This window comes from Loxodonta africana, chromosome 20 (genome assembly GCF_030014295.1).
Source record: "Loxodonta africana isolate mLoxAfr1 chromosome 20, mLoxAfr1.hap2, whole genome shotgun sequence".
In the NCBI taxonomy this organism is placed as follows: Eukaryota; Metazoa; Chordata; class Mammalia; order Proboscidea; family Elephantidae; genus Loxodonta; species Loxodonta africana.
In genome coordinates, this window is record NC_087361.1 from 15,745,744 (window position 1) to 15,763,744 (window position 18,001).

An 18,001-nucleotide genomic window follows, 5' to 3' on the forward strand; every position below is an offset into this window, starting at 1 on the left:
GGTCGAGCAGCCTGTTCATTGTTCACTCCTGATGTTGAAAATGTGTCCTGAATGCCGCTGTTTGCCTCTCTGCACTTGCACCAGTGGAATCTGCCTGTGAATGCCAATTCCAGCCAGGTCAGGTGTGGCAACTCCTCATTGCTTCTGGAACATTTCTCTCTCCCTCTGCTCCTCAGTCTGATTCCTCAAATTTGCCTCTGATGTTCAGGGCTCCTAGCTTGTCATATATAATTGACTCAGTTGTTTTTTTTTGGGGGGGGTCTTTGTTGTGAGGGGGACTACAGGAAGAGCCTGACTACTCTGCCATCTTGGCCCAGCCTCCTCAAAGTCTAGAAAATTTTAGGATTTTTTTTTCCAGTTCCCAAAGAAGTCCTTTTTTGATATTTATTCAAACTAAATGCATGTGTGGAATATTTTGGAAGGCACAAGAAACAACAACAAAAAAAGATACAGCCACACCTCATGCTTTTTATTAAATAAGTTTCAGGAAGTATCAAGAGTCAAGGCTAAATTTAAACTATCAAAAAAGAAAAGAAAGGCAGAGAAAATAAGGAGAAGATGAAGAAGAAAAAGAGAAAAATAAATGTTAATATCAGACCTCAGATTAAGGAAAGAAATTTTAAACAAATAAGCATAAAATAAACTATATAATAAAAAATCAATAAATATGGTTATATCACATTGAAATGTTTATCAAATATAAGTACCACAAACAAATCTTAAAAGACTATCAACATGAGAAACTACTTGCCAAAATTATCACAGCATTTTAGTATCTTCTCTATTAGCAGTGGTAGAAATAAATGAGGGGAAAAAAAGTAAGATCAAAGAAAAGAAACAGATAATTCATAGAAGAAATGACAGACTAAGGTCTGGCAGAATGTTTTGAAATTTCAGTCGTACGTATTTTAACAAACACAGACTAATGATTTAGAGATTAATATTTTGTATAAAACATTTTCTTTTTCTATGGAAGCTTTTAAATAAATTAACTCAATTTGCTGTAGAGGATGAAGTTTGTTTAGGAATATTGTAGTTCTTCATGATTTTTTTCAGATCACTTAGCGCCTCCTTATTTCTCAGACTATAATTAAATGGGTTTAGTAAAGGAATTACTATTGTAAAAAAAAATTGCCAGTGGTATATCTTTATCTTCTTCTTCAAATGGTTGAATGTACATGAGACGACAAATGTAGAATACGGAGACAGAGAGAAAATGGGATTCACCAGTAGAAAAGGTTTTACCTCTCCCCAATTTGGATTTCATTTTCAAAACTGTGAAAAGGATGCACAGATAAGAGATTGAGACAGTGGTAATGGTGAAGATTTGAATAAAAAAAAAAATTGAAAAAATATATTTCTTTAGTTTGATAATAAAACAGTCAGTACAGGATAGTCTGTACAGTATTAAAATAACACAAAAAAGTGGTCAATTTGATTAGACCTGTGGAAACTTAACTTTAAAAGAAGCACAACATGAATAATGGGATGCAGGTTACTAGCTATGAAAATCCCTGTGGTCATACGAATGCAGAGTTGTGCTTCTTTTAAGGTACTATACTTTTATACATAATTTTGCATACATGATTCTTTATACACTATCCCAGTGGTGTGAATATTTCAAAACAGCCTAATGTATTTACTATATTAGAAAATAAAATGAGAAATTCAAAAAATGTTTATTCATTCATTCAAAAATAAAAATAATAAATCTATTATGTGTTAACTTAAATAATTATAATAAATATATACTGAAACTTGATGGTAGGTATATGGAGACTAATTTTATCTATTTCTGGCATTTTCCATAGTAAAAATTTAACTAAAAACACCACAGGGAAAAAAGGTCAAAATAGTTAAAAATGTGCTATAGGACGAGACATAAAAGAACTCTTTTTTTGTCCTAATTTATTAGTGATGTTCTTCTTACCATATATTTGGGTTGGCTTCTAGACAATCTATTGTTTTCCATAGTATATTTATTGATTCTTGAACTTATATGAGGTTGTTTAAAGTATTGTAGATATGTCATGCATTTTAAAATGAATGTTTTATACTTGTCACTTTCAATACTTTCTTGACTTAGTTTCGGGACAAACATTAGAACTTCTTCACCAAATTCTTTGAGCAATTATTCTATTATTTTGATTGAAATTATATTAAACTCTCACCTAAATTAAAAAAAATCATTTAAATAAACATAGAGATCTATATTAGATCATTCACCACAAATATATTCCAGACTAATTCAAGAATTAAATATAAAAAATCATAGTATCTAAAAATATCAATGATTATGAGATTTCATATTGAGGAGTTTTAAGTGGCAATAGAAGAAACTACAAAAGGAGAAATCACTAGATTTGAGGATCTTGAAATGAAAGTATCTGTACATCACAGAGCATCGTAAGCACATCTGGAAGGCAAGCAAAGTATTGACAAAAAAATTATTACACCTACATATAAAAATCCAATAGCCTTTTTATATAAAATGTATATATAAAAGACAAGAAAAATGATTTTGAAAAGAGTAGGCAAAGGACACAAGCAGGTGATTTTCAGGAAAATGTAAATGTTAAACAAATATAAAGAAAATATTTAGCTTCATTAGTAATCATAAATATTCAAAAATCACATCATATAGCCAAGAAATGTTTATTGGATGATCTGAATATGTCTGTCACTGTAAGAAATCCTGGTAATATAGAATCGGATATATCATGGTAGATACTCACAAGAATGGAACAGACTTTGATTTTATTATCCAACAATTTTAATTTACTATTTGTTGTTCTTTAGAATGTTGTTTATATCTATGTAGCTCTTTCCTTTCTTACAGTTGTTGTAAGAACAAAACCACTCAGTCCTTGATATAAGCTTAGGAGGATTTATTCAGTAAAAACTTAAAAAAGGGTACATTTGTATGCAGAGAGATACTAGCTTATATAAGTTAAAAACTGATGGCTCCAGTGAGAGAGTTTCTGAAAGGAATAGAGAGTTTCTAACAGGAATAATAAAAGAAATTATAATTCAATCATTCAATTGGTTAGTTTTTGTTTGAGATCACAAGAAGAGTGGATTAGGAGGTGAGGAAAAGCTTCTATTGAATAACTGTGTACAGAGGCCTACAGTGATTGATTTCAGGAGCTAATTACACAGGTTTTCTATCATAGCCACATATCCTTTAGAAGGGATAACAAACACATCACTGGTTGGTGTTATGCAACTCTAACCAGGTTCTCACGGAGTTGTGATAAACATTCGGTACTAGTGCCTTATTTCCCAAAAACGGCTGGTTAAAACAAAACCTTTTTAAGTTGTCTGGGAAACTTTAGTTAAGGCTAGCTCCAATTCCCTTTCAAAATTATTTTAATTACATCGTTTTCATAAAGAAATATTTCTTGGCCCATTTTACACGAAAAGACACCTGTGGCAATATCCCCTTCCTTAGAGTTCATTTCTTTTATATCCTGGTTTGAACCAGAGAGAAACACTCCTTCAGTTCTCAGGGCTACTACAGTTAAGGGGCCAGATATAGCAGGTGTTTTTTGTGAAAAGTAATCTAGCTGAGAGATGCTAGGCAAATAAAGAGTCCTAGGCAGGCATGTAAAAAATAATATGACCGGATTAATTCATCTAAACACTGAACTTATTGCAATCATTAAGTCTGGGTCAAAAAAGGCCTCATGAATTTCTCCTTTACAGAGTCTTCCTCAGTTTCAGCTCTTACCACCTAATATGTGAATTATTGTAGTTAGTCTCATTGCTTCTAGCCTCTCTTTCAGTCAAATGTCAGATCAATTTTCTGGAAGAAATCATGTTACAGTTGATTACGGTTGGCCTTCCATAACCTTGGATTTCAAGCAACTACGAATTGAAAATATTCAAAAGAAAAGACAGTTCCAAGAAGCAAAACTTGGATTTGCCACATGCTGAGCACTACAATGAATCTACATGAATGAAATGATGTGTAGGCATACCCTGCTGTAATCTGCCACCATTTCACAGATCCTCAGTCTCTCTCCAGCACTCATTGTTTGAGCATTGTTCACCTCGCGTCTTCTATGTATGCTACTTGTGTTGTGTGCATCCTTTCTTTCTATGAAAAAATGGCTCCCAAAAAGCAATTTAGTGGTCAAAGCAATCCTTTAAAGGCTAACAGGGAGAGTAAAGTGCCATCTCTGGATGAGAAAATAAAAATGTTAGATCTTTTGTTTTTCTTTTCTTTTCTTATTTTTAAATTGTATTTATTTTGTTGTTGAAGATATACAGGGCAGAACATACCACAATTCAACAGTTTCTGCGTGTACAATTAAGTGATATTGATTACGTTCTTTAAGTTGTACAAACATTCTTACCCTCTTTTTCTGAGTTGATTCTCCTCCATTAATATAAACTCATTGCCCCCTAAGGTTCCTATCTAATCTTTCTAGTTGCTGTTGTGAATTTGATACCATATAGATAGTTCTTAAAAGAGCATAATGCTCAAGGCAGACATTTTTAAATAATTAAGATGAAAAATTGTTTTCTTTTAAGAAGACTTCAGGGGATATTTTTAGTTTAAGGTTTAAAGACAGGGCAGATTCCTTAAATTATTCTCAAACAAGGAAAAACTAGACTGGTGAGATTCACAAGGTAAATTAGAGAGTTATAGGAAAAATCATTAATCAAATAAATACGTTCTTTAGAGAAAATATAATGATCATAAATATTAACTTGTTTACATTAAAATATGGATTGACCAACTTGCTCATGGAATCAGTCTTCTTAAATTAATTTTCTGGCCAATCGAAGATGGAATTTTAACTGGAAAAATCTTCCTGTAGAAAAATCTTTCTAAAATGAGTTAGTCTACTTTCCACCTTAATTTATTATGTTTTCCTTGCTTTGCTTGTTTTCTAACAATAGAAAATAACAATTTAGAAAAGACCAAAGTGAATTTAAGAGGCTGTTTCCAAAAAAACCAAACCAAGCCTGTTGCCCTTGAGTAGACTCTGACTCATAACGACCCTATAGGACAGAGTAGAACTGCCTCATAGGGTTTCCAAGGAACAGCTGGTGGATTTGAACTGCTGACCTTTTGGTTAGCAGCTCAGCTTTTAACCACTTCACAATCAGAGGCTGCTCACAGGTCCCTAAACCAAGAGATTCACTGAATAGTCTTGGCAAACAGGTGGAAGGAGAAAAGAATTATAATAGAATGCTACTGGGGAGGTGAACTCCTTTCCAGGTGTTAATTTCTTTGCAAATAGTCCACGGCTGTTTAGAAAGGGGGGTAATAGTTTAGGCGGAACCAATCTCCACACATAAAAGAGCCTTTCAGAAGGCCAAGAATCAGCAGCCTTAGTGAGAAGCTGGCATATGGTACCATTAGCTCCCAATGAGAGAAACAAGTGGGAGACCCCACCCAGCAAAGGACCCTGAGGTTAACTTGTTTGGCTTAATTTTATCCAGTAACCATCTATTCTTGAATCTTCCTATAAATTTTTTTTCTTTTTTTATGTAATCATTCTGATGTTTGTTTTTTCTTTAGGTGAAAGCTTACAAAGCAAATTAGTTTCTCATTAAACAATTAATACACATACTGTTTTGTGACATTGACTGCCAACCCCACAATGTGTCAACACTCTTCTCAACCTCTGGCTCCCCATTTCCATTCATTCATCTTTCCTGTCCCTTTCCTGCCTTCTTGTCTTGGCTTTTGGTCTAGTGGGCCCATTTAGTCTCATATAAATGGTTAAACTAAGTGTGTTATTGTTTGTTGTAGAGGCCTGTCTAATCTTTGGGTGAAGGGTGGACTTCAGGAGTGACTTCAGTAAGGAACTTAAAGGGTGTCCAGAAATCTTAGATTGTTTGAAAAGTGGTATGTTGCTTGTTGCAGTGGGCCATAAGGCTGTTAAGAGAGAATTGGGCATTCACAGAGTAAAGCAGAAAGAAGCTGAAATTTGTGCAAGTGTTAGTGGAAGTGCTGTCCCTACAATGGTAAAAATGGTCACCGGTTCTTGATAAAGTGCTTGCAAAGACTGGAAAACATTAAGTGTAAGCATTAACAAGTATTTACACAGCATTTACAATGTTTTAGGCAATCTAGAGATGATTTAAAGTATACTGGAGGATGTGTGTAGGTTATATGCAAATACTATGCCATATTATATAAGGGTCTTCAGCATCCTCAGGTTTTGGTGTCCACTGTGGTCCTGAAGCTAATCCCCTGCAGATACCAAGGAACAAATGCATTCTGCTATGAGAAAGATATCAATGTTTGATGCCTCTAAGAAAAATTCAGAATCCCTGATGAGGCTTTAACCTTGTCAGTAAATGGACCCAATTCCATCCTTATTTTCCACACTCACCAACTGCTTTCACCAATAGCTCTGCCAGGTTTCTACACTCATCTTTCAACTCCCTCACTTCCTACCATTTTCATACTCCTGCTCATTTCCATAAACATTGACTTTGCTCATGCTTTTATTCCTGTTTTTCCATCGTATCCAATTTTTTTCCACCCTATGAACATCTCTTGTTTCTGATCCTACTTAATGACTAAATACCCCAGGCTACACTGATCTCCATTTTCTACATTCACAAGCACATGCTACACCCAACACAACCTAAAATTCCTTGTGTATAATCTATATTGTTTTTTCCCTTGGTAAATGTATGCCCAATTTCCTTATTAGATTTTAAGCATGTAGAGATTAACTGTACCTCAAGTTTCTGTGAAAGGAGGTGGAAAACAGAGCAGGGAAAGAGCATCATCGATTCAAATCCTAACTCCATTCATATTCCTGCATTAACTTGGGCAGACTACTTAATATTTCAAAGTGTGAGTTTTTTACTCTGAAAAATAATATCTAACTCATTGGAAGGTAATATGTCTGAAATATGTAGATTTGTATTTTTTTATTGTTTACTTTTTAGGATTTTCACTATTTTCTGCCTCATTTTTGCTAAAGAGCATCTCCAGCTTTCTGTTAATGCTCATAACATACCAAAAACTTACACTGGAATTAGTGAAGGTTAGTGATATTCCTAATAACAAGGAATGCTATCTTATGGGAAAACTCTTGAATTAATTGATATATTCAGGAATTGTACTGTCATGCATCATGGACTACTATTAAACTATGTGAAAACATTCAAATCCATAGGGCTTTCAATATAAATACCAACATTTTCAACTAAAGATTGATAAATTACCATTATACACTCTATTTCAAAAAGTTTGGGAAACGGGACCAAGATGGCTAACTAAATAGAAGCTTCCACTGATCCCTCTTGTAACAAAGACTCGAAAAAACAAGTGAATCAATTACATACATGACAATCTACGAACCCTGATCATCAAACACAGAACTAAGGAGTTGACCTGAGTGACAGGGGAGCAAGAAGCTGCGACCTGAAGCTGCTACCGCTTCTGGAGCCAGCGTCCCGCATGACAGCCTCGAGCCCTCATGCCAGAGTGGTGTGGCTGATCGCAGCTTACTGAGACGGGGCAAGCATGGGATGCAGCCGTAACCCCCTGGAGTAACCTCAGTGGGGACCCAGCCAATGCACACAGGCTGCACACCGATGTGACTGACAGGAGAACGAGAAACCACGGGGAAGAAGCAACTGGTTTTGGAGCCTGCAGCACAGCATCCCAGCTAGAAAACCTTGGAGTTAGGCTTTGGACTAAGTGCAGAGGAGCTGATCACAGCTACCTGAGACGGCAAAAGCACAGGATGCAGCCCTAACCTTTGGGGACAAGCTTGACCCAACCAGAGCACACAGGATACATGTGCCTCTGGGATCTCAGATAAAACAGTCCTTACCAAACAAGATAAGTAACTTTGTCTATATTGCTGCACTACCTTCTCCTATCTATCTGAACCCTCGCCTCCCTACCCCAGTCGGCTTCATTAACATCAGAATTTCCTAGGCCAAGGAGTGAAGTGCTCTGTGGGGGGGGGTTTGTTTTAGTTTTTTTTTTCTTCTTTTTCTTACCCATTCTCTTGGCCTGAGAGAAGCAGCAATTAGCAGTTGGGGGAAAAATTCTTCCCTGACTTCCCTTAACTGGTATAACAATACAGAACCAGCTCCAGCCAAGCATAAGAGATCCACAGTCATTGGCTTTCATTCCAAAGGGAACCAGGGGCTATTATAATGCAAAGGCAATTCTGATACAGATCTGACTGTAATTGTTTTAGCTGAGCAGTGGAAAGGCAAGTTTTGGAGGTCTGATACCTCTCTACCTATTAAACAGAGCCCTCACTGATCCACAGCAGGGAACTGAGGGCTGCAGCTCCCCCCACACAACCTAGCCACCTGCTAAAGGGGTCTGAGGATAGTGACACCTACCAATCTTTAGAGATACAAGCATTGGATGCCTAAGGTACAGGCTGCAGAGACCACCCACTGGACAGCTCGAGAGAATAGAGACAATCCTACCTCACTGGCACATGGGGGAAGGCTGTCAGCATCCTGCTGTCCTCGGAGTGTGACCCCCTTCTGCTACTAGAATCCGGTGCATACAACCAACACCACTATTCCTCTAATAGGTGACAGTCTACATCACACAGTAGGTGACTCATTATCAGGGCACCCAAGCTGATTATATTCAAGAATAGTGAAAGGACTCATAGGCTCATATATCTGGTAACAGCTCAAACCATCTGGTAATAGGACATAAGTGATTCAAAGGCTGCAACAAACAAGATAGCACAATCTAGTAACACATATGGGTATATTGAAACAAAACAAAACAAGAAGATAAGACTCAGTAGGCAAATATAAAACAAATCATTACAATATCTTATAGATGGCTCAGAGACAGCAGTCGATATCAAATCACATAAAGAAGCAGACCATGATTGTCTCTACAAACCCCCAAATCAAAGAATCAAAATCTTTCCCAAATGATGATACATTCCTGGAATTGCCAGATGTAGAATACAAAAAACTGATATACAGAATGCTTCAAGACATCAGGGATGACCTCAGAAATGAAATAAGGCAAGCTACAGAAAAAGCCAAGGAACCTACTGATAAAAAAAAAAAAAAAAGCAGTTGAAGAAATCAAAAAGATTATTCAAGAACATGGTGAAAAAATTAATGAGCTACAAGAATCCATAGAGAGACAGCATTCAGAAATCCAAAAGATTTACAATAAAATTACAGAATTAGACAATTCAATGGGAAGCCGGAGGAGCAGAATTGAGGAATTGGAATGCAGAGTGGGGGAGCTGGAAGATAAGGCAAATGACACCAATATAAAGCAAAGTTGAAGAAAAATCAGATAAAAGAATTAAAAAAAATGAAGAAACCCTAAGAATCTTGTGGGACTCTATCAAGAAGAATAACTTGCATGTGATTGGAGCTCCAGAACAGGGAGGGATAACAGAAAATACAGAAAGATAGTTGAAGATCTGTTGGTAGAAAACTTCCCTGGCATTGTGAAAGATGAAAGGATATCTATCCAAGATGCTCATCGAACCCCAAACAAGATAGATTCCAAAAGAAAATCACCAAGATATATTATCATCAAACTTGCCAAAACCAAAGATAGAGAGAAAAATTTAAAAGCAGCCAGGGATAAATGAAAAGTCACTGACAAAGGAGAATCAATAAGAAGTTCAGACTACTCGGCAGAAACCATGCAGGCATTCAGAAGGCAGTGGGATGACATATATAGAGGATGAAGGAAAAAAACTGCCAGCCAAGAATCACATCCAGCAAAACTCTCTCTCAGACATGAAGGTGAAATTAAGACATTTACAGATAAACACAAGCTTAGAGAATTTGCAAAAACCAAACCAAAGCTACAAGAATTACTAAAGGAAATTGTTTGGTCAGAAAATCAATAATATCAGATACCAACACTACACAAGGTCACAGAACAGAACATCCGGTTTTCAACTCAGATAGGAAATCACACACATAAAAAATAAGATTAATTAAAAAAAGAATGCTGAAAACAGGGAATCATTGAAGCCATTATGCAAAAGATTACGATAATCAAAAAAGAGGGACTAAATACAGGATGCATAGATCTTCCATATGGAGAGGAAACCAAGGCAATATAGGTTGATACAAGTTAGGTTTTTACTTAGAAAAATAGGGGTAAATATTAAGGTAACCACAAAGAGGTCTAACAATTCCATACTTCACTATAAAAACCAAGAAAAACATAATGACTCAGCAAAAATAAATTCAACTACTATGAAAATGAGGAACACATTTACAAAGAAATCTTCTCAGCACAAAGTAAGTGGAAAAATGAAATTGTCAACAACACACACAAAAAGGCATCAAAATGACAGCACTAAACTCATACTTATCTATAATTACGCTGAATATAAAAGGACTAAATGCACCAATAAAGAGACAGAGAGTCTCAGGCTGGACAAAAAAACATGATCCATCTATATGCTGCCTACAAGAGACACACCTTAGACTTAGAGACACAAACAAACTAAATCTCAAAGGATGGAAAAAAATATATCAAGCAAACAACAATCAAAAAAGAGCAGGAAAGGCCATATTAATTTCTGACAAAATAGACTTTAAAGTTAAATCCACCACAAAGGATAAAGAAGAACACTACATAATGATTAAAGGGACAATTTACCATGAAGATATAACATATTAAATATTTATGCACCCAATGACAGGGCTGCAAGATACATAAATCAAACTTTAATAGAATTGAAAAGTGAGATAGACACCTCCACAACTATAGTAGGAGACTTCAACATACCACTTTCAGTGAAAGATAGGACATCCAGTAAGAAGCTCAATACAGACACGGAAGATCTAATCACTACAATGACCTCATAGACTTATATAGAACACTCCACCCAACAGCTGCAAAGTATACTTTTTTTTCTAGTGCACATGGAACATTCTCTAGAATAAATTACATATTAGGTCATAAAACAAACCTTTGTAGAATCCAAAGCATCAAAATATTACAAAGCATCTTCTCAGACCATAAGGCCGTAAAAGTAGAAATCAATAACAGAAAAATCAGGGCAAAAAAATCAAGTACTTGGAAACTGAATATTACCCTACTCAAAAAAGACTGGGTTATAGAAGACATTAAGGAGGGAATAAGGAAATTCATAGAATGCAACGAGACTGAAAAAAACTTCTTATCAAAACCTCTGGGACACAGCGAAAGAAGTGTTCAGAAGTCAACTTATTTCAATAAATGTACACATACATAAAGAAGAAAGAGCCAAAATCAGAGAACTGTCCCTACAACTTGAACAAATAGAAAGACAGCAACAAAAGAGTCCATCAGGCAACAGAAGAAAACAAATAATAAAAATTAGAGCAGAATTAAATGAATTAGAGAACAGAAAAACAATTGAAAGAATTAACAAAGACAAAAGCTGGTTCTTTGAAAAATTTAACAAAATTGATAAACCGTTGGCCAGACTGACTAAAGAAATACAGGAAAGGAAACAAATAACCTGAATAAGAAATGAGATGGGCCATATCACAACAGACCCAACTGAAATTAAAAGAATCATATCAGATTACTACAAAAAAAATTGTACTCTAACAAACTTGAAAACCTAGAAGAAATGGATGAATTCCTAGAAACACACTACCTACCTAAACTAACACAAACAGAAGTGGAACAACTTAATAGACCCATAACAAAAAAAAAAAAAGAGATTGAAAATGTAATCAAAAAACTCCCAACAAAAAAAGACCTGGCCTGGATGGCTTCACTAAAGAGTTCTACCAAAGTTTCAGAGAAGAGTAAACACCACTACTACTAAAGGTATTTCAAAGCATAGAAAAGGATGGAATACTACCTAACTCATTCTATGAAGCCAGCATATCCCTGATACCAAAACCAGCTAAAGACAAAATAAAAAAAGAAAATTACAGACCTATATCCCTCATGAACTTAGATGCAAAAATCCTCAACAAAATCTAGCCAATAGAATTCAACAACATATCAAAAAAATAATCCACCATGACCAAGTGGGATTTATACCAGGTATGCAAGGTTGGTTCAATATTAGTAAAACCATTAATGTAATCCACCATATAAATAAAACAAAAGACAAAAACCACATGATCTTATCAATTGATGCAGAAAAGGCATTTGACAAAGTCCAACACCCATTCATGATAAAAGCTCTCAGCAAAATAGGAATAGAAGGAAAATTCCTTAACATAAAAAAAGGCATTTATACAAAGCCAACAGCCAAAATCACCCTAAATGGAGAGAGCCTGGAAACATTCCCATTGATATCAGAAACCAGACAAGGATGCCCTTTATCACTGCTATTATTCAACATTGTGCTGCAGGTCCTAGCCAGAGCAATTAGGCTAGACAAAGAAATAAAGGGTATCCAGTTTGGCAAGGAAAAAGTAAAAGTATCTCTATTTGCAGATGACATGATCTTATACACAGAAAATCCCAAGGAATCCACGTGAAAACTACTGAAACTAACAGAAGAGTTCAGCAGAGTACCAGGTTACAAGACAAACATAAAAAATCACTTGGATTCCTCTACATCAACAAAAAGAACATCAAAGTGGAAATCACCAAATCAATACCATTCACAGTAGCCCCCAAGAAGATAAAATACTTAGGAATAAATCTTACCAAAGGTGTAAAAGACCTATACAAAGAAAACTACAAAGTACTAGTGCAAGAAACTAAAAGGGACTTACATAAGTGGAAAAAAATACCTTGCTCATGGATAGCAAGACTTAACATTGTAAAAATGTCTATTGTACCAAAAGTCATCTATATATACAATGCACTTCTGATCCAAATTCCACCGAAATTTTTTAATGTGATGGAGAAACAAATCACCAACTTCATATGGAATGGAAAGAAGCCCTGGGTAAGTAAAGCATTACTGAAAAGAAGAAAGTGGGAGGCCTCACTCTACCTGATTTTAGAACCTATTATACAGCCACAGTAGTCAAAACAGCCTGGTACTGGTACAACAACAGACACAAAGACCAGTGGAGCAAAATTGAGAACCCAGGTAAATCCATCCACACATGATATTTGACAAAGGCCCAGTGTCAGTTAAATGGGGAAAAGATAGTCTTTTTAACAAATGGTGCTGGCATAACTGGATACCCATTTGCAAAAAAATGAAACATGACCCATACCTCACACCATGCACAAAAACTAACTCCAAGTGGATCAAAGACCTAGACATAAAGTCTAAAACGATAAAGACCATGGAATTAAAAATAGGGACAATATTAGGAGCCCTAATCCAAGGCATAAAAAGAATACAAAACATTACTAAAAATGACAAAGAGAAACCAGATAACTGGGAGCTCCTAAAAATCAAACACCTATGCTCTTCTAAAGACTTCACCAAAACAGTAAAAAGACCACTTACAGACTGGGAAAAAATGTTCAGCTATGACATTTCCGACCAGCACCTGATGTCTAAAATCTATATGATTCTGTTAAAACTCAACCACAAAAGGACAAACAACCCAATTAAAAATTGGGCAAAGAATATGAACAAGCACTTCACCAAAGAAGGCATGCAGGCAGCTAACAGATACATGAGGAAATGCTCTTGATCATTAGCCATTAGAGAAACGCAAATTAAAACTACAATGAGATTCCATCTCACTCCAATAAGGCTGGCATTAATCCAAAAAACACAAAATAATAAATGTTGGAGAGGCTGTGGAGAGATTGGAACACTTTATACACTGCTGGTGGGAACGTGAAACGGTACAACCACTTTGAAAATTGATTTGGCATTTCCTTAAAAAGCTAGAAATAGAACTACCATACGACCCAGAAATCCCACTCCTCAGAATATACCCTAGAGAAATAAGAGCCCTTACAAGAACAGATATGTGCACACCCATGCTTATTGGAGCAGTGTTTACAATAGCAAAAAGATGGAAGCAACCAAGGTGCCCATCAACGGATGAATGGATAAATAAATTATGCCATATTCACATAATGGAATACTACACATCGATAAAAACAGTGATGAATCTGTGAAATCTTTCATAACACGGAGGAACCTGGAAGGCATTATGCTGAGTGAAATTAGTCAGAGACAAAAGGACAAATATTGTATAAGACCACTATTATAAGATCTTGAAAAATAGTTTGAATGGAGAAAAACACATTCGTTTGTGGTTATGAGAGGGGAGGGTGGGAGAGAGGTATTTACTAATCAGGTAGTAGATAAGAACTACTTTAGGTGAAGTGAAGGAGAACACTCATTACAGGGGAGGTAATCACAACTGGACTAAACCAAAAGCAAATAAGTTTCCTGAATAAACTGAATGCATCGAAGGTCAGCGAAGCAGGGGCAGGGGTTTGGGGACCATGTTCTCAGGGGACATCTAAGTCAATTGACAAAATAAAATCTATTAAGAAAACATTCTGCACCCACTTTGAAGAGTGGCATCTGAGGTCTTAAACACTAGCAAGCGGCCATCTAAGATCCACCAATGAGTCTAACCCACCTGGATCAAAGGAGAATGAAGACCACCGAGGACACAAGGTAATTACGAGCCCAAGAGACAGAAACGGCTACAAGAACCAGAGGCTACATCATCCTGATACCAGAAGAACTAGGTGGTGCCTGGCCACAACCAATGACTCCGCTGAAAAGGAACACAACAGAGAACCCCTGAGGGAGCAGGAGAACAGTGGGATGTATACCCCAAATTCTTATAAAAAGACCAGACTTAATGGTCTGACTGAGACTAGAAGGACCCCGGTGGTCATGGTCCCCAAACCTTCTGTTGGCCCAGGACAGGAACCATTCCCAAAGCCAACTCGTCAGACATGTATTGGACTGGACAATGGGTTGGAGAGAGATGCCGGTGAGGAGTGAGCTACTTGTATCAGGTGGACATTTGAGACTATGTTGGCATCTCCTGTCTGGAGGGGAGATGGGAGGGTAGAGGGGGTTAGAAGCTGGCAAAATGGTCACGAAAGGAGAGACTGGAAGGAGGGAGCGGGCTGTCTCATTAAGGGGAGAGGTAATTGGGAGTATGTAGTAAGGTGTATATAAGTTTATGAGTGAGAGACTGACTTGATTTGTAAACTTTCACTTAAAGTACAATAAAATTATTATAAAAAAAGAAGTAGAAATGGCTGACGGTCCAACATTAACATATCAAGGCTGGCAAGGCAAACCCCAGCCCCCTAACCTGAGCTGGCCTGAGCCACAGAAGGCCATGTCTTCAGGACCCAAGGAAACCACAGCCTTGCTTTGTCATGTGCTCACCATCCTCAAAGTACCACCAGGCTGACAGTCTCCACTCAAAGGACTTGAAGAAGGAAAAATAGCCACCACCACCACGACAAAATTCTTTCCTCACCCACAGAAGCATGGCTGTCACTATAACAAGTTTTCTATTTAAGGGGCTAAAAAAGAAGTCGAGTAGGCTTCATTGGAGGCAGCCTTCTTTGACTGAATGAAATATTTGGACTCTTTTAAGATTCACTCTCCAGAGAGAGCAGCAAGAGCCCTTTGGTGCCTAATTCTTTCCGAAATAAACAGCTGAGTAAAGCATCTTACCAAATCTCCCTAAACTCATAATTGCTACAGTGTAGCTCAGAAAGCATAGCTTAGAGCTACAAATGATCTTAAGAACTGACTGGACCACAGCCTAAAACACTGTATCATGTGGTATTTGACATATACAAAGGTACATGTAATATATATGTTAACAAAACAGTTGGCTTCCTGTCGCCATGACTCATGGCAACCCCACGTGTGACAGGGTGGGACTGTGCTTGATAGGGTTTTCAGTGGCTGATTTCTTAGGCCTTTCTTCTGAGACGCCTCTGGGTAGACCTGAACCACCAAACTTCGGTGAAGAGCAAAGCACTTTAACCTGGAGTCTGATACACATGTAGGGTCTGAAATTTAACAATAAAACAAGTATCTGTGAACTAGGACCCAACTTGAGAATTACAGTATCACCACTGGGCTATCTTGAATACAAATGCTTGTATCCCGAAATAGTACATTGGTTACTGTTCACTTTTGAGTTTTATAAAAATGGCCCCATACTGTACGTTGTCTTCCTTGACTTGCGTCCTTTACTCTTATGGTGTTTCTAAGATCCATCCCTGTTACTGCATGTAGTTGGGGGGTCCTTTCATTTTTACTGCTCTATAATATTCCATCGTATGAATATTCTTGTTGTTGTTAGGTGAGGCTGAGTCAGCTCTGCCTCCCAGTGGCCTTATATATAACAAAATAAAACATTCCCCATCCTGCAAAAAAAAAAAAGTTCGACAGGAAAAATGACTAACACTAGGCATAAAGATGTTCTTGATTTGAGAATACACATTCTGTATAAATCCATAGTCTAACATAAATTCTTGAAAAACTCAAAGAAACTTGAGAATTGAATTCAAGTGCACGGTTTGCTTCTGCTAGATGGTGTTGTTTAAGTCATTAATACAAGAGAATTTGAAATGTGTGTAAGTTTGTAAGACTACCCTTAGGGGTTCCACGAATTTGCCAGCAATGCAAGGCGGACAAAAAAAAAAAAAAAAATTTTTTTTTTTTTTTTTTTTTATTATTCCTAGGATTTGTTGGATATGTTGAAAATAGTAGCTAACTCCACTCTGACAGCATTTCCAACTTTAGGAATAGTCAATTAATTCACTCCTAAGAGATCCTAGTAGTTTAGTTCTTAAAATATATTTTAGCAGAATCCCTCCTTCCTGTACTTATTTAGCCATTTATACATGATCTATAAATTATGTGTCTTCTTGATTTAATATATGATATACAAAGTGACCATTTTCCATTTTCCCTGTTTCCTTGACTTTGAAAAAAGTGTATCTAATTAAAATCAGTTTGTCACAAAGGATCTTTGTTTCAGAATGTTATGAGGTTTTCTCTTCTTCATAATTCTTTTCATAACATTTAGTACTTCTCTATTTCTTAAACTATAGATAAAAGGGTTTAATAAAGGAATTACTAGAGTATAAAAAACAGCAACTGGTATATCTTTATCATCTTCTTTAAATGAGTTTGGCCAAATGTACACGAAGAGAAGAGAACCATAGAATATTGAGACTGAGAGAAAGTGAGATGCACAAATAGATAAAGCTTTGCCTCTTCCCTCTTGGGATTTCATTTTGAAAATAGTGAAAAGGATGCAAAGATAAGAGATTAGGACTGTGGTAATACTGAAGATTTCAACTGACCCTGAAAAGATAAGAATCAACAGTTCATTGACATAAGGGTTGACACAGGACAGTCTGTATAAAGGAAGAACGTCACAAAAAAAGTGATTGATTTGACGAGAGTCACAAAAGGTTAACCTTAAAAGAAGTACTACGTGAATCATGGAATGCAGGTTCCCAGCTATGTAGGCCCCTGTGGTCATCTGAATGCAGAGTTTCTTCGACATCATGGTGTGGTACTGCAGTGGACGACATATTGCCACATAGCGATCATAGGCCATTGCTGCCAGGACAAAGCAGTCCGCAGTTTCAGCAAGGCAGAGAAAATAAAATTGTGCCATGCATTCATAGAGGGAAATCATTTTGTCCTCAGAAAAGAAGTTCTCTAACATCTTGGGGGTGATGGCACAGGAACAGCAGGAATCCATCAGAGCCAGGTTGCCCAGAAAGATGTACATGGGTGTGCGGAGACGGCGCTCCATGAAAATCAACGCCACCAACCCAAGATTCCCCACCATGGTGATCAGATAGATAGCAAAGAATACCACAAACAGAAGGGCCTTCAGGTCTGGGTGATCCGTAAATCCTATGAGGATAAACTCAATTGTCAAGGAGTGATTGTCCTGGGTCATCTCTACTTTCTCTGTTGAGACAGAAATTATGGAGAGATAATATTCTAATTTACAGTGTGTCTAATTTTCCCTTTGAATTTCTCTTGGACAACAGGGAGTAGCCACTCCCTCAAGCTTCCCCTGCTGTCTCTGAAATACAGGCACACATACTTCTAGGGGACATTAGTTTCCCAAGTGTCGTCTTATATGACCTCAAGGGCTGAAGCTC

General features: G+C 36.8%; 1 protein-coding gene and 1 pseudogene across 1 annotated transcript; both read right to left on the reverse strand.

Annotated features, from left to right (window-relative positions):
• Positions 1-267: 267 nt before the first annotated feature.
• LOC104846762 (olfactory receptor 5K4-like) lies at positions 268-4,034 on the reverse strand (annotated as a pseudogene).
• Positions 4,035-16,824: 12,790 nt separating this feature from the next.
• On the reverse strand, positions 16,825-17,793 carry LOC100662793 (olfactory receptor 5K1-like). The gene has a single exon (XM_003418933.3). The coding sequence runs from the start codon at positions 17,791-17,793 to the stop codon at positions 16,825-16,827; it is 969 nt and encodes a 322-aa protein (XP_003418981.2).
• Between the last annotated feature and the right edge of the window lie 208 nt (positions 17,794-18,001).